The sequence below is a fragment of the Podarcis pityusensis genome (genome assembly GCF_964106645.2).
Source record: "Podarcis pityusensis genome assembly, chromosome: 9".
NCBI lineage: Eukaryota > Metazoa > Chordata > Lepidosauria > Squamata > Lacertidae > Podarcis > Podarcis pityusensis.
In genome coordinates this window covers 75,347,368-75,364,924 of record NC_138034.1, presented here as the reverse complement: position 1 = coordinate 75,364,924, position 17,557 = coordinate 75,347,368, and the positions used below count along the sequence as shown (strand labels likewise).

Here is a 17,557-nt window from a genome sequence, read left to right as displayed (position 1 = left end):
CTGGATCCAGGACCCCGGGGACTGGGAGGAACTCAGGCACCATACAGGACACCCCTCCCCAACTCACAACAATATTAATATGCTGTTGTCGTTATGGTGGCAATTTTAGGCAAAATTCCATGATTCCTATTGGGGCAGAACTGTAGCTGACCACTTGCAACTTCTGGATTTAGACCATGGGAAGTTCCACAAAGACTGCAAGGTAGCAATCCATTCTAGAAGTTACCAGTTCCAGGTTCATTATATTTATTTATTTATTTATTGTTTGTTTGTTTCATAAATATACCACAAAGTTTTACAGTGAAGCAAAATATACAAGAAGTTAGCCACAACAAGTGCAGTGACTCTCCAGTCACCTTTGAAGGTGTGCTCTTCTGTTGTCCCCCAAGACAGATGGGATGCCAGCAGTAAAATACTTAAAAAGTTCAAGCTACCATGGCCAAGCTATCTTGGTCCATAAGTTCCCTAGGAACTGAAGCTGGAAGAAGGCACTCCCAGCTACTGATAGTTGGTTAGAATATGGTGTTGACAAAGCCAAGGTTGCAGGTTCGATTCTCATAAGGGGCGGCTGCATATTCCTGTTAGATTTCTGTTATGCCACTGTGCAGTTTTTGGAGTCACAAGACTCTATTGACATTCCAGACATTCCAGACTGCTGGAAGTCGCACGGGAGATGGGAGACGGATGTTGATGTTACTGGTTTCCTGTTCATTTGTTCCATTTGTTCACTGTCTCTTACAGCTCACAGAGAGCAGATGTATATTCTTGTCTATCCTCCGTAGTTAGGAATAAACGTAGCAATGGAGCACATTTCTCGGTTCCTTCTGCTGTTTGGATACTCTGCGTAACGGGGGAGCGTGCCTGAGCCTCATCAAAGGCTTAGGTCATTAATCATTGTTGGAGGAGAACCTGGATGGATTCCGAAGATACAATGAGGAGGAGAGCCATTACAGCTCGGTCGTATGGAACCTCTGACAATTCCTGCATTGGGCTAGATGATTCTCAGGGCCCCGTCCTACTCTACAATTCTATGATTCATTGTCCCTCAAGTGACAGAGATGTTAGTTTCTGTTATCACTGTGCAGCTGCGTGGAGTCACAGGACTCTGTTTACATTCCAGAGACCTTGCAGTCTCACGAAAGGGAGACGGGATGTGACGTTAGTGGTTTCCTGTTTCCTTTGTTCCTTTGTTCCTTTGCTCTCTGCTTTCATAGAGAGAGGATGTCTTTTTTGTTCTGCGTAGTTTAGAAATAAAACTCTTTACAATGTAGCCCAAACCTCTCGTCTCTTCCACATGCTGCTGGGAACTCTGCTGATTGAAGAATGTGCCTTGGAGCCTTGTCAAAGACTCGGCTCGGAGGAAGGTGAGGCCTTATCAGCTTGTTTGAACGGAGATTCCAACAAGGGATGGATCTAGAAGTATCTGCAGACTACATGCTTCTCTCTTCTGAAGCAGTTCAACCCTGCCCAAAAAAGGTTACTAACCTATCTCTGCGGGATGCAGCCAAGGAATCGGGGGCAATTGGTGGGCCCCCAGCAGGCCCCAGCCCACCGGCCGGTGTGCCGAGCGATCTCCAGTCCTTGGATCAGCATGAAACTGTGGCGTGAGCTTCAGAAGCCTCCAGAAGCTGGGCACGCACACTCAGCAGAGTAAATAACGCTGCGCAACAGAAGTGGCAGGAGTTGGCTGTGTGAGCATATTTGCAAGCAGTTTATTCAGCGTACAGCAGGACAAAAGGAAACATGTCTTCTCTCCTTCGTGTCCAAAAGCAAGCAGCATAAGCAAAAGCTCTACACAAATGGAAGTTCCCAGCAAGCTGTGCTGGAGTGTAAACAAGCATGTGACACACAACAGTCATGCCTGTACTTAGGGTGGAACGGAATATCCTAACAATCTCCAGGATACAGGAGCCATTCACCCACAGAGCCAGGATTTAAAACCAGTTTGTTGAATATGAATATGTAAGGAAAGAAAAATAGATTATGGATGCAATTGTAAAGAGAAAAGATGTTGTAAGATCTGTAAAGTTTTTAAATGGCAATAAAAATTGTTATGTAGTGTAGTTTCACCCTGGGCCAACAGGGGGATACTGTATATAGTTTTCACTCAGGTCTGTAGATAGTTTTCACTCAGGTCCGCGGCAGTTATTTTAGGCGGGAACTCTGGGCTGTTGTGGTTACAATGTTGACAGCCGGCTGCCTATAAATACAGGCCGGCTGAGCTGTTCGCAGTGAGTTCTATTCCAGCTTACCATAATAAAGAGCTACTTGAAGAAATCGCTGTGCCGGCTGCTATGTCAACCCACCACCTAACAAAAATCATTTTAAAAAATTAAAACCAGTTGATTGACCTCCATCCGGTCCACCACTGCACTCAGGTATCAATGCAGAACCAACCAACTTCACTTCCACATCCAATTCAGATGGCACAAAGAAAGAGCAGTGTGTCATCAGCGTACAGATGAAACTTTGCTTCAGATCCCCCAATGACTGTTCCCCAACTGTCTCATACAGCCCAAAACCTGATTTCAGCTCAAAATATTTCCGGGGACTAGGAAGATGGGAGACGGCTAGTCTCACCAAGCAGGTGAGGAGCTTGTTGATACCATTGCCCATGATGGGTGGGGATGGTCTTGCTCCACTTTCTTTGACATGGGATGCCAGAGACTGCTGCCTCACCCTGCCTCCCCACCCCCAAATGCCATCACAATTCACCTTACCTTTCAGATACAGGTGAGATTGTGAATGGTGGGAGGGGAGAGCAGGCAGCCAATCAGCAAGCAGCTGGAATCCCGGGGCTGTTGCATGCACCACATTGAGAAAACAAAGGAAGTTAGTAAGGTAGGAGGAGGGAGTGGTGATGGGCAATGCGGATGAGAAGTATTGCAGGAATCAATTGCATCAAACTCGGAGGAAGAGCAAGTGATAGCCTTTAATGGTAACCTGGCAGGGAATCCTAAAATAAAGGAGAAGGTACAGTATGTGGCCCCCCAATGCTGTAATCCCAGAGTATTTCACTTCAGCCTCCAGTTACTAGAGTTGAGACGGTTTCTTTCTGGCCCTTTGCAGAGAGAACAATTTCATCGGATAACTTTTTAAATTGCTAAAAGCAGCTGCTCTTTTTCCAGCCTTCTGCAACTTGAAGATGTTTTCCTCCTAAGATCTGCCTCCCGTGAACCACCCTGAGACCCCCAGGTATAGGGCGGTATATAAATTAAATTAATAATAATAATAATCACCTTTGCATGTGCAACCGGCCGCTGCTTAGTGACCACCCAATGTTGACAGTTCCCACTGCTGACTGGGTGTTGTGCACAGTGCCAATTTCCCCGTTGTTACAGAGCAGTGTCTTTTCCCCGATCCCGTGTTAGCCATGCTGTCAGTGGAAAACCATATCAATCCAAATGTTAAGCGTAAAGAGTTGATCTTCTTTCTTATGACAGCAGCAAGACAAATAGTTGCTTCCAACTGGGGGAGAAAAGCACCACAGACACGTGGACCCAATGTAATGTGGAATATAGCACTTACAGAACGCTGAACTGACCGTCGGAGGGCGATAACAAGAAAAACAAAGAAAGATGGCTTTGTCTTCCTAGGGTCTTGATTTATATCGTTTCGTAACAATGATACAGTAATCTCTCTTCTGTCTGATGGCTCATTCAAACTTCTGTTTCCCCTGCAACTTCTGTTTCCCCTGGGCAAACTGTGGTTTACCTCTGAATCAGAACCAGCAGCAACCAGGTTCCCCAAAGGGTGCCGTTTGTTCCGATTCAGTGTTAAATCGGAAAGCAGCAGGGCAAAGGGAAAACCACTCAGACCTGTATCTAGAAATCAGAGAACAAGCGGAAGCGTGTGCCATGACTTGTAGAAGCCAACTGGCCTAGAAAATGTTAGCCTTGGGCCCACTGTTGGTTGTTGATACCACACCATCCTTTGACCAGTGCGATCAGCAGAGTATGCACTGCTCCAGAACACCAAAGTCTGTAGTCGTCCTTTTACAGAGTTCCTGGTTAAGAAAACTCCTTTCCAACTCAGTCCAGTTTAGAGTATGAAATGAAGTCTCTGGCCTTCTATCTGTCAGCCTTCCTAACAAGGCTAGAGAGGCTAGCAAATAGAAGGCTGGAAAGCCTCTTTCTGTTCTTCCCTTGAGAGATATGCATTTGGGCTGATTTGCCCATTTTTCCAAACTATTGATTTTATACCGCTTAGACCTCACTGTACAGTCTGATGATTACAAGGTTTAACATCGGTACATGCGTTTGTCGCAGAAGGCAACACTTTACATTTGCTATGGGTTTTTTTTTAATTCAAAAAAAGTTTGTAAATAAGTGAATAAACCCCAGATGGGCAAAAGTGAACCTGATGGTAAATCTTTCCCTCGATGAGTCATCTTCACACTCAGTTTTTTTGGTTTAATTTCTTCTTGTCATTCAAGCTATGGCACCTAAACCGAAAGCAAAACCAAAAGCAAAAGCCCCTCCAAAGAAAAAAGCACCCACACCAGGATCGCCATCGCCACCGCCACCGCCACCACCACGAAAACCTATCGTTCTTCTCATGAATGAAACCCGTGTGAAAGTCGTGTGGACTGTCATCACTATCGCTATAATAACCTTAATCGCCGTGGCAATCGGGATGGGTGTTTCCTGTAAGTTCAGCTCCCCCTGATCATGCACCCCCCTGAACAATCCTGAATAAATTGTCCTACTTGGGTTTTCCTGCTGAAGGGGGACTAGATTCTCATTGCAGGGTTTGGGGTTCGATGACCCTTTCATAGCTGTCAACGTTTCCCTTTTTTAAAGGGAAATTCCCTTATTCTGAATAGGATTCCTCGCAAGAAAAGGGAAAAGTTGACAGCTATGGACCCTTTGGGTCCTTTTCAACTCTACAGTCACTATGATTATATAGGCCAGACTGCTACCTAGGGCTGGGCGATGTCTGGTTTCCAACATTGTGATACTGTATATCACTAGCTAAGCATTTCGATATACCAATATATCACAATGTCTGAAATAAAGATGGAGCATTGGCTGGCTTCATGGTTTCCCTGACATTGTGATTTTTGCATAGCACACACGTCATGGTTCGCGATATATGTTAGGACCGTCTTACCCTCGTGTAGAACCCTGGCAGAGACTGGCATGCCTGACTGGCATGTTCTCTCCCTCCTGGTCGATTGTTCGGGAGCTTCAAAAGCTTTCTTCAGCCTGAACATCACAGCGACTGATACCAAGAAGAATCAGCACACTTAGGGATCCGCAGAGAATTCGCAGTTTGCGTAACAGACCTCAGTAGCATAGCATTTTGGCTAATCTACATTTATTTACATATAATACACTCGGAGCATTCTGACTTAGTTCCTTCCTCTTTCTCATCAGACAGCAAAGAGAGGAAGGACAAAGGACAATAGTCCCACTTCACGGAACACAGTAACATTAACATCCTGTCTCCGTCACTTCCCACACTGTGGAATGAAAACATACACCATCATGGGATATATTACAATCCCATGACTGCAAACATGGAGCAAGAATCCTAACAAGGTCAAAAATTATGAAACCGATATCACGATATGGACTTCAAACTGGTTTTGGACAGTATATCAATATATCTCCCAGCCCTAGTGAGCAAGGGAGCGCAGGGTTGGGCCTGAAGGCCACCCCACATCTAGAATGCATCTGTTGGCTGTCCCTTAGTGAATATGAGAAGGGACGGTTGGCAGGGTCCCTGGTCATGTGGCCAGAAGAGCTGGGTGTTCTTCATGCACAAGGGATGAGGCTTTCCCAAGTGGCCCCCTCAAGCCCTTTGCACTTTGAGGGGTTCAAACCCAAGTCCCCACTGCTGGCCTCTACAGCTGATGTTGCATGGAGAGAGTTGCCATATGTCTGGAAGTGAGAGCTGGACCATAAAGAAGGCTGATCGCCGAAGAATTGATGCTTTTGAATTCTGGTGCTGGAGGAGACTCTTGAGAGTCCCATGGGCTGCAAGAAGGTCAAACCTATCCATTCTTCAGGAAATCAGCCCTGAGTGCTCACTGGAAGGACAGATCCTGAAGCTGAGGCTCCAAGACTTTGGCCACCTCCTGAGAAGAGAAGACTCCCTGGAAAAGACCCTGATGCTGGGAAAGATGGAGGGTACAAGGAGAAGGGGACGACAGAGGACAAGATGGTTGGATAGTGTCTTCGAAGCTATCAGCATGAGTTTGACCAAACTGTGGGAGACAGTGGAAGACAGAAGTGCCTGGTGTGCTCTGGTCCATGGGTTCACGAAGAGTCGGACACGACTAAACGACTAAACAACAACAACATGTCTGGAATTTCCTGGACATAGCCAGCAAAACTAAAGGTGATTTGAGATTTTGCAAACAAAACACACCAACCTTTTGTATCCAGATTTCCACTTTTTGAAATATGGCAACCTTATGCATGGATCAACGGCAGATGAGAGCTATGGAGCCATCGCTTTGCAGACTTCAGTGCTAAACAGGTGGACATGGGGAGGGGACAGGGGCAGTGAGTCACAACCGCTGGAGGGGGTGAGTGGCAGACAATGTTTTCCTTCAAGCTGTAGAACTCCTTCACACATGCAACGCACCAAGAGAACTTCATTTAAGACCTCGTGCTGGGTTTAAAACCCAATCAGTAATACAAATATTCTTTGTTGGGTCTAGCGATGGGGGAGAAACTCAGTCCGGGTAACATTTGACACTGAATCTATCTGCACCAACATACAGCCTACCTCAGAAATTAGCACGTCTCTGAATTTTTCGATGCCAGCGTTTATGAAAATGTATAGAACACAGGAAATGTGCATAAAAATGAATGTCGCATTTAAAAGTCAGTACAGTGGTGTCTCGCAAGATGAAATTAATCCGTTTCGCGAGTTTCTTCGTCTTGTGGTTTTTTCGTCTTGCGAAGCACGGCTATTAGTGGCTTAGCGGCTTAGCGGCTATTAGCGGCTTAGTGGCTATTAACGGCTTAGCGGCTTTAAGAAAAAGGAAACAAACTCGCAAGAACTCGCAAGACGTTTCGTCTTGTGAAGCAAGCCCATAGGGAAATTCGTCTTGCGGAACGACTCAAAAAACGGAAAACTCTTTCGTCTAGCGAGTTTTTCGTCTTGCGGGGCACCACTGTACAGGAGAAATTTGTAAGATATTAGGAGAAAAAAATGTGTGTGCATTACTCAAAACAGCATACACAAATGTGCTTATTAGGAGCAATTCACAGGAGAAAGCTGAAGAATTTTCATGAGTCTTTAATAATAATAATAATAATAATTGCAAAATGCTTCAGAGAGATGGAGCGTTGCATTTAAGATTAGAAAAGTGGAGAGTATTGAAATGAAGATGATGTAAATAATAATAATAATAATAATAATAATAATAATAATAATACTCCCATCTGACTGGGTTGCCCCAGCCACTTTGGGCAGGGCAACAGGTCCTCGGCAGGTTATTCTCCTTTGCCTCCTGGAAGTGAAAAGTCCTTTATAGACTCCTAGGTATCAAATGAAGCAGATTGGGGCAGAAATTGGGCACCTGCAAATCTTAGCACTCATCCTTGTCTTTATAACTTTAGATCGCAAGCTGAAAAGAGCACCTAAAGATCCTCGCACAGATCCATTGATCACGCTAAGGAGCACAATGGCTGCCTCACTAAACCGTCCTAAGATCAATTCCGAAAATGGTAAGTTGAAGAGCAAGGATGGTTTGCTCCTGACTGGGTTTTAAAAGGGGATGGGGGCTGCTTCCATTCCACTGAAGCAAATATGAAGGAGCGCCTTGAAGGCATCGCAGATAAGACACAGATATAGACTTTTGGTCAGGCTTTAAGGGAAATGTCACTTCTTCTGTTTACCCCAGGTATGCAAGTAACTTGCAACTTACATGCATTTAACTTGCAAGATTTCAAATTTATGTGCTGGGCAGCCAGTCAGTTGAAATTACATGAATTGAATGCATGTAAGGCATAGCGTTTAAAAACTCTTTTTGCACTGAGTTTTCCTGGCGCAAGAATAGCTTTTAACCTCTCTACTTTGCTTACTGGGCTCTGGGCATCTTCTCCCATGTGCTCTAGAGTCTCTTTTGAGATCTCTCATGGCCCTGTGAGATCTCATGAGAGCCTCCAGAGACAGCAGGAGAGGCTTCTAGAGCCTGATAAGCAAAGTGAAGAGCCTAAGAGTTATCTACCTTGTGTGTGTTCGCAGGGAGTAAGGTCCACAATGTGGGAATGTTCAGGGATGCAGGAGAGGATATATTGTTTGATTATAGCCTTTCCAACTTGTGTAAACAAGTTCACAATTTAGCAGAGTAACATTCCCCTTTTTAAACTTGCAGCGGATGCGTTTGCTCAGGCTCGCTAAAGCCTCTATAATAACTGTTCTGGTATTTCCCCCTTATTCCCTCATAAAAGATAAGACACAACACAGTCTTCTATAAAAGTATAAAAAGAGTTTACTCACATTCTGTTCACAATGGGATCCCAGAAGGCAGACTTAGCTTGGAAAAGTAAGCTAAACTATCTCATAAGGAGACAGTCCCTTTGTCCTCTTTTGGCTGGAGGCCAAGAGAGCATCTTTGGCTAAGCAGATGTTGCTTCTTCAATGCATGTGGTGAAAGAGAGAGATGGCTGCCCTGACGTGTGCTTTTGTCGTTATCTGCGCAGGTGAGGCCACGCCCACCTCTAGTCACATGCAGAGGAAGGCTGGGCTGGGTGGGTTCTGTTATCTATATCTATATCTATATCTATATCTATATCTATATCTATATCTATATCTATATCATCTATATCTATATCTATATCTATATCTATATCTATATCTATATCTATATCTATCTATCTATCATCATCTATCTTTTTAAAAATATATATATTTATTAATTTTTAAACATATAAGTTCCAACAATCATTTAACATAACTTCTTATACAATGTTTTAGACTTCCGTCAACAACCTCTGATGATTTTCTGTTCTTTATCACTTATTCTCCATTTCTTAATTTCTCTTTTACTTTTAATTGTCCTTAACTAATAATTCTTTTCAAAGCCTTCCTTGCAATATTTCACAAAGTCCTCCTTGCAGAACTTCTTGCAGTCCTACTAGCGTAATCTGTTTATCACAATTGCTTTTCAAATAATTCAAATATTTGCTCCAGTCCTCTAAGAATCTCTGATCCCACAGGTTTCGAATCCTTCCTGTTAATTTATCTAATTCTGCATAGCCCATTAATTTCATTTGCCATTCTTCTTTCGTCGGTAATTCTTCTTGCTTCCATTTTTCTGACAATAATATTCTATCATCTATCTATCTATCATCTATCTATCTATCTATCTATCTATCTATATCTATCTATCTATCATCTATCTATCTATCATCTATCTATCTATCTATCTATCTATCTATCTATCTATCATCTATCTATCTATCTATCATCTATCTATCTATCTATCTATCTATCTATCTATCTATCTATCATATCTCTCTCTCTCTCTCTCTCTCTCTCTCTCTCTCTCTCTCTCTCTCATCTATCTATCTCTATCATCTATCTATCTATCTATCTATCTATATCTATCTATCTATCTATCTATCTATCTATCTATCTATCTATCTATCTCTATCATCTATCTATCTATCTATCTATCTATCTATCTATCTATCTATCTATCTATCTAGTTTTGTTCTCACACCAGACTTCCCTGGTTGTAAGGCTAAGATATAAATACTTAACTATAACAAGCAAATGTGTCTGTGGTGGTGAAGGTGAAGAAGAAACCTTCTAACTGTGGGAATGCTTATAGCCATGCAGGTAGCAGAAGAAGTGAAGACATTGCCAGACCATTTAGAAGAGGCTGAAAAGGCCTACAAGAAACGGAAACTGAAGTACCGTAAGTAGCTGCATGCCTGAACTCAGCACTTTTTGAGAATGCAAGGGTGATCAAATGGCAAGAGGCGCATGCTTAAATTGCAGAAAGGACACCCCCCCCCCCGGCTGGCAGGCACAAAGATTAGAGGCCACTTTGGTTGAACGCCAGATGTGGCACAGAGAGGAAGCTATGAAACACATCTGTTGGCTCTTGCGCAAACAGATTGCGCAAACAGGCAGAAGCGCCTGCGTTTGAATATTTGATGGCATTTTATTGAAAGAGAGAAAACTATATACAAAACAGAATCCTTTTCTTTGTCGCTTTTCTCTCTGTTGCATCCACCAACACTACTGTTCACCTCGAACTGCCTGCCATGCAGGAGCGCCATCTTGGCCCCACAAGTGTGGGTGCCCAGGGCCATGGGTGCCATGCACCGAAATTTGTGAGTGCCCAGCCCCTTTGTGGGGAATTTTGTGGGTGCCCGGGCCCCCAGGGCCCCCAGGAGTTGGCACCTTTGCTGCCGCTTACTGTACCAAGGCCAAACTGTATTGACAGCTTCTGAGCTCCAGTGTCCTTGAGCTTAGTCAACAGACCAGGTGCATGGCCCTGACCCGGGCATTTCAATTAACTGTTGCAGAGTGCATAAATTACTGACAATATCAGCATCCATATCTCTGGGCAGATGTATGCAAAACCCTCTCTCTCTCACGCTCAGACCTCTCTCAGCTTCTGCCCTCCGGGGATGGAAGCATGTGTCAGTTTTGGTTTGTCTCAGCTTCTCATTTTTCTGGTCTTCTCAAGATTTCCACATCCACTGGCGATTTGTTTTTTGTTTTGTTTTTTAAAGAAAAGGTTCTCACAAAAACAAACCAGCATTTTGGAGCAAGCTTCTTCCTCATATGCACATAGTCATATGAAATTGTGCTATATATATATATATATATATATATATATATATACTTTGGCAAAATGATTTCAGCTCACAAGATGCATTCTTGTGTGCTACCTCCGCAAGACATAAGCATTTAACACAAACTTCACTTTAGTATATGCATTTTTGCGAAATTCCTTGGTTGGAGAACTGGAATTCAAAATTCAGAAAATTCGGGGAATGGTTGTGTTTCAGGTCATGCATTATTTCAGAAAGTGCTGGCTGGGAGGGTCATGGTTCTGTTGCAAGAGGACCTTGGCTCCACCTCACTGTGGAGCAGAGCTCTAGATTTTAAGCATGTGTTGAAGTGATGGGTTGGTGTTCCTGGGCTCACAGAAAATGGGGAAATCTGAATTCAGTTCTAATGGGACCCAGAAGTGGGTTCTGCAGCAATTCCCAATATTTCTTATATTTGGGGTCCCTCCCTTCCCATAAGGAGCTCAGAGCAGCGTGGATTGGATTATCCAATTTATCGGCACAAGAACCCTTGTAGGTAGGCTAAGCTGCAAGAATTAGCCCACGTCACCCATTGTTCCTCAGGGATGAGCAGGGGTTGAATTCAACTATGTACAGAAGAGAATACATTATCCTCTTCTTCCTACTTATTTCTTCTTAGAATCCTTCTTCCTTAAAGGTGGGAAGTCTTCTGGTAGGTGGGATGCTTTTGGGAGGAATCTCTACTACATTTCAAAAGGAAAAAAGAGCTGGTATGATGCTGAGAATTTCTGCGAGTCCAGAGATGCCCACTTGGCCTCCATCCTGACTGATGAAGAACAGGTTATTTACATCTGCTTCTCTCCTTTCTGTTCTCGCATGCAAATATTGTACGATTTCTTGCCTGCTTCCTATCCACACATCCCAGCTGGATAGCTCGGTTGGTTAGAGTGTGGTGCTAATAACGCCAAGGTTGCAGGTTTGATCCCCGTAAGGGACAGCTGCTTATTCCTGCATTGCAGGGGCTTAGGCTAGAAAATCCGCAGGGTACCTTCCAACTCGATGATTTTGCTACTATTCTGCCTTTGTAGCATCAATGCAATGGCTTGAAAATTCTGTCCCAAATAGTCCCGGGGCTCCATGAAAGCTTACAAGAGGCTCCTCAATTAAATTAGAAATGACAGGCAGGCTTCACTGAAAGGCATTTGTCCCTCCACGTCTGACCTTTCTGGAACAGGAGAACATGGTTCTTTGGCACAATCCCATTGCACATGCAGCGATGGTGAAGCCCAGTAGGCAATGGTAGAATCTCAATGTAAAGTCATTATAGAACACAGCCCAGAATATTTTGCAACCTGCAGAGGCTCCATTACAGTTGTGTAAGCAGTTTCTTGGCTCAGAACCTGGGGCAGAGAATTTTTTAAAATGAAAATTGTTTATGTGGGTTACACTGAACCTGTTGCAGATATTAATGCTGTGCAGTTTGAAGCAACTGGAAGCATAAGAACTGAGGCCTTTGGCAATGAAGCCTTGTCCAGGCCCATAAAAATATTATTCAAAGTTTTACTGGCAGAACTCTTCAAAAACAGAACACAAGCATCAAAGATACAATCAAAATATCTATACATTGTCTTGTGCTGTCCAGCACAGGCTCAACATCTTAGAAAAGGTGAAATGATCCAAGCAGACCGAGAAGCAGAGGTCTGTTTCTCCCCACAGCCTGCATTCCAGCCTCCATTGGCTTTAGGCTGCTTACTCTCCCTTCAGGAGAACTTCATTTGTAGCCTCATTCCATAGAGTTTAGGAGACAAAGGAAGCTTTCAAGATGGCGAATTTGCAACCCAACACCTCTCACATGATCTAAGGTTACAACACTCACATGTTAGCTACCAGAGAACAACGATCAGTTAATTCTCAACTCAGCAAGAGCTCAGAGTGCTCTTGTTGGCTTTAATACAGCCCCATGTTAAACATTTCAGCAATATACCTTTAGCCATTCTTCATCTCTGCGACAATTAAACCAATTATACTGCACAGAACCTAACTTTTCTTACCACACATTTAGGGCTACGTTGGCAAATCTGTGAAGGCTTACCGACATGTGCAACCCTAGGCAGGCTGTTGTCTCTTTCTTGCCTCAATGACCTGACACAATGTCGAGTGAGGTTGTTCCTTCTTTCTACAGAACTTTGTCACTTCCCTGCTCAGTGACCCCACTTGGATTGGCCTTACAGATGAAACGGAGGAAGGCAAATGGGAATGGACAGATGGCTCCCGATTTAAAAAAGAGTAAGTCTGAAATAGGTGGTGTCGAGGAATTGTTCCCAAACACTAGAGGAAAAGTCAAGTCATCTTGCAGAAATTGCCGCAGCATTTCACACAGGAGTGTTTCCTGTGTCAGGGACATTCATGGACCAGGGTGTGTGTATATGTGAAGGCGGGAGGTGCATAATGGAGTAAACCCCTGAACACCTTCTTTCCATGTTCTAAGATATGCACTGTATTATGGTGTTCAGATGGTTCTTTCCCAGGTATAGACGAGCACACTTACTTGCCTGTCAAATGTCCCACACTATTCAGAATCTTAAAAGGTAAAGGTAAAGGGACCCCTGACCATTAGGTCCAATTGTGACTGACTCAGGGGTTGCGGTGCTCATCTCGCTTTACTGGCCGAGGGAGCCGGCGTACAGCTTCCGGGTCATGTGGCCAGCATGACTAAGCCGCTTCTGGCAAACCAGAGCAGTGCACGGAAATGCCGTTTACCTTCCCGCCGGAGTGGTACCTATTTGTCTACTTGCACTTGGGTGTGCTTTCGAACTGCTAAGTTGGCAGGAGCTGGGACTGAGCAACGGGAGCTCACCCCATCACGGGGATTCAAACCGCTGACCTTCTGATCGGCAAGCCCTAGGCTCTGTGGTTTAACCCACAGCGCCACCCACGTCCCTATTCAGAATCTTGCAAGGGTCCAAATACAGTCTGATATAGCCTCTCCTCTTCCTGGGAAAAGGAGACACCCATCCCATAGTTATTTTGAGGTGTGGTTAAGTTTCTGTGTTACGCTTCCCAACTTGCAGGGATTTCTTTTTTAAAATAATAATAATAATAATAATAATAATAATAATAATAATAATGTTGGGGAGCGTCTAAAAATGTGGCCCTCCTGCCTCCCACAATCCAAGGGGGCTGCATCCCATTCTCACCCCACAGGTCTCAGCATGCCTTGCTTCCTCCTCATTGGTAGACCCAGCCTGTCTCTATCTTTCCTGTTTAATGGGAAGTCTTTCCGCAGGTACTGGTCTCACAATGAGCCTCCCCACAGACAGCAAAACAGAGAAATAGAGGAGGACTGTGTCTCCATTGTGCCTGCAAGTAACAACTATAACTGGAACGATGCCTACTGTCATGAACAGCGCAGATGGGTTTGTAAGGAAAACCTGGATATCGAAGAACTGTAAAGTTGGGGGAACCAACGCTTGTGTGAAGACAGAATGCTTTGCATTTCACCATCCAACCCCATGGAAAGCCTTCAGAGCTACAGAATAAACATAAACGTCCGATTCCATCCAGGCACTGTTCCTTTAGCTGCCTGAAACCAAGAGAGATTAGAGTGTGCTTTGTTATTATCTGTTGGCTGTGGGGATCTGTTTCTCAGGTGATGGGTACCTGGAAACTGGCACCTACTGGACCTTGCAGGGCTGCTAGCAAGTCACAGAGCATGACCAGTTGTTCTGGTGCTCTTCTCAGATACAATGGACACTTAACATACCCCTCCAACATTTCTCTGATAAAAATAGAGACAACCCCTCAATATATCTCTGATGAAAATAGGGATGCCCTAAGGAAAAGTGGGACGTTCTGGGGTCAAATCAGAAACTGGGACAGCTTCTGTAAATCCGGGACTGTCTTTGGAAAACAGGGGCACTTGGAGGGTCTCCGTTTAAGCACTGCAGTTGCACTAATACCTAACTAAATTAAGAAATATCTTAGTTTTGTTGGGAAGGGATCCCTGCTGTCACAGTTGCTTCCTTGCTGCTTCTACGGGACCGCCTCTCCTGGTCTGCCCCACAGAGGACCTTAAGGTCCATGAATAACCATAGTTTAGAGGTCCCAGGCCCTAAGGAAGTCAGACTATCCTCCACCAGGGCCAGGGCCTTTTCAGTGATTTCTGACCTGGTGGAATGCTCTGTCCCATGAGACCAGGGCCCTACAGGATTTAACTTCCTTCCACAGGGCCTGTAAGACAGAGCTATTCTGCCTGGCTTTCAATTTGAACTTAGCCTGATCTTTTATTCTCCTTCTTTCCTTCCCTCTCCCCTTTTATGAAGATTACCGTATTTTTCGCCCTATAGGACGCACCGTCCCATAAGGCGCACCTAGTTTTTTTGGGGGGAAATAAAGGGAAAAAAAATTATTTCCCCCCCAGGCACGGAGCTGGGGCGGGGGAAAGCCGAGCTTCCCCCGACCCTAGCCCCCAGAACACGCAACACTCCGCAAGCCGTGGGAGCTGGCGCCGGGCTCCCGCGCCTTGCAGAGAGCTGCGTGAAGTCTGGGCGCGCTAAGCTCAGCGCGCCCAGCCTTTGGCATGCAGGCAACTCTCTGCAAGCCGCGGGAGCCCAGCGCACCGATCCCTCTCGCTCTCCAGGCTTCAGCGAATGCTTGCATTTGCCCCATAGGATGCACACACATTTCCCCTTCATTTTTGGAGGGGGAAAAGTGCGTCCTACGGGGCGAAAAATACGGTACCTGCTCTGAGACCCCACAGCTAATTCTCCCCTGGCCTACTCGCTGCCCCAAGTAGGATCAGTTCAGCTAGCTAGCCCTGGGGATTATCTACAGTGGTGCCTCGCGAGATGAAATTAATCCGTTCTGCGAGTCTCTTCGTCTTGCGGTTTTTTCGTCTTGCGAAGCACGGCTATTAGCGGCTTAGCGGCTATTAGCAGCTTAGCGGCTATTAGCGGCTTAGCGGCTATTAGCGGCTTAGCAGCTATTAACGGCTTAGCGGCTTAGCGGCTATTAACAGCTTAGCGGCTTAGCGGCTTTAAGAAAAAGGAAACAAACTCGCAAGAACTCGCAAGACGTTTCGTCTTGTGAAGCAAGCCATAGGGAAATTCGTCTTGCGGAACGACTCAAAAAACGGAAAACTCTTTCGTCTTGCACGTTTTTCGTCTTGCGAGGCATTCGTCTTGCGAGGTACCACTGTAATTGATTTTTTATTTTGATTGTTATTCATGTTTCTATACTGTATTTTATGCTGCTTTTATAATTAAGTGTTTTAAAGTGTTTTAAATTTGTTGTTAGCCGCCCTGAGCCCAGTTTTTGAACCGGAAAGGGTGGGGTATAAATAAAAAAATTATTATTATTAATATTATTATCCTTTCCCAAAGCTTAGTTAGTGCTTTGCCAGCTTTGGGAAGGAGGTAGGAGGACTCTAGGACCCTACCAGAGACTCGAATCTCCTTCTGAAAGTTGGGCACCTCACTTACGTGGCTTTGGGAAGGCAGCACGAGGGCTGGGTGGGCATTATAGGGTTGCCACTTTCCTCCCAGGTCATGGCTGGCAGGGGCTACTCTGTTGAAGATAGCATGGCATGGCAATATTCAGGCTACCTGCAGTGTTTGCTGCCCGCTCCACGCCTCAACTGCTAGGAAGTGATGGGAGAAGCTACATACATAGAAACATACATAAATAATTTTCCTTGTATGCTTTCCATAGTTCAACCCATGCTCAGAGTGGCTTACAATGTGAAAAAAAAAGTCCACATAATTACAAACACAACAAAATTAGTCATAAACAATAAAAAATACATTACCAGAACACAACCAAATCAAGCAATTTCCACAGAAAAAATAATAAGGTCTAAAATGAAGATACAAAAATTAAATGCCGGCATCCGCCTGTCTCAGGAGACAATGGAGGAGTGTGCCTTTGGGGGGTGAAGTCAAACCGTTGGAGCGTTACAGCTGTGGCCATAGAGACCGATATAGGAGAGACATGTTTTGTTGCAGCTGGGGCAGATGAAGGCCTCCGGTTGTGCTGCTGCAGATGTACCATGGTGTTTCTTCTCTCTGTGCTCCTCCCAGCAGCCATTTGTCCTCTGGTCACTGCACAGCTGACCAGTGAGACACAATGATCTCTCCTACTGGTGGAGGCAAACCATGCTGCTAATATCTTATGCCAATCAGGTTGAGCTTATAACTCGTAACCGCTGCCTTCCGTGTTGTTTTTGCTGTGTTTGCAGCACCCAAGTGACCTCTCTGGGGCCCAAGCCTGGGCAGTTTGTCTGGAGGTCCTGGGCGGCCGAGACGACAAGGCCCCCCTCTCGGCCTCGCTGATGGGGTCCAAAGGAAAGCAGAGCAATTAATCTGGCTCCAGCTTGGCTGCAGGAATTGCTGGAAGGAGGCGTTCAAAGCGCTGTCCAATTGCTGTAGAGACTCCACTCCAGATCTGTGTTGGGTTTACTCCTTAGTCTTTTCTTCTCATGATTATGTCCTGCAAGGCACATATTAATATTGGTATTAATATCAATAATACCAACAGCTCCCTCCACCCAACAGAACCTGCTAAATGGTTCCCTGACCCAAGAGGTGCATTTGACAGAGCTTTATAAAGAATGTGTGGCTCTCCAGCTGTTGCTGAACTGCAGTTTCCATCAACCCTGGTTTTTGGCCATGATGGCTGGGGGTGGTGGGATTGATAGCCCTCCAATATCTGGAAAGGCACAGCCCCCCATCCGTGTCCATAAGGAAGGAAACTGGCCTGATGAGGTAACTGTTAGGTGGGTTTGTAGCTGGTTGACTGACCGAACCAAAAGAGTACTCATTAATGGTTCC

General features: G+C 44.9%; 1 protein-coding gene across 3 annotated transcripts; it reads left to right on the top strand.

The window, feature by feature from the left end:
- Positions 1 to 2,827: 2,827 nt before the first annotated feature.
- Positions 2,828 to 14,323, top strand: LOC308485708 (C-type lectin domain family 4 member F-like). Of its 3 annotated transcripts, XM_081021649.1 has the most exons (8): positions 2,828 to 2,973; positions 3,070 to 3,195; positions 4,436 to 4,648; positions 7,578 to 7,685; positions 9,797 to 9,883; positions 11,410 to 11,570; positions 12,913 to 13,016; positions 14,017 to 14,323. In XM_081021649.1, the coding sequence occupies exons 3-8, from the start codon at positions 4,438 to 4,440 to the stop codon at positions 14,180 to 14,182; spliced, it is 837 nt and encodes a 278-aa protein (XP_080877775.1). In that variant the 5' UTR covers positions 2,828 to 2,973; positions 3,070 to 3,195; positions 4,436 to 4,437; the 3' UTR covers positions 14,183 to 14,323. The 3 variants fall into 3 exon arrangements, with proteins under 3 accessions (XP_080877775.1, XP_080877776.1, XP_080877777.1); XM_081021650.1 differs by lacking the exon at positions 3,070 to 3,195; XM_081021651.1 differs by lacking the exons at positions 3,070 to 3,195; positions 4,436 to 4,648.
- The last annotated feature ends 3,234 nt before the right edge of the window (positions 14,324 to 17,557 follow it).

Bases quoted from the DNA above. Each gene is read 5' to 3' on its own strand.
- LOC308485708 (XM_081021650.1), top strand. From the start codon at position 4,438: ATGGCACCTAAACCGAAAGCAAAACCAAAAGCAAAAGCCCCTCCAAAG. The intron at 11,571-12,912 runs GTTATTTACATC...TTCTTTCTACAG, and splicing joins TCCTGACTGATGAAGAACAG to AACTTTGTCACTTCCCTGCT. The intron at 13,017-14,016 runs GTAAGTCTGAAA...GTCTTTCCGCAG, and splicing joins GGCTCCCGATTTAAAAAAGA to GTACTGGTCTCACAATGAGC.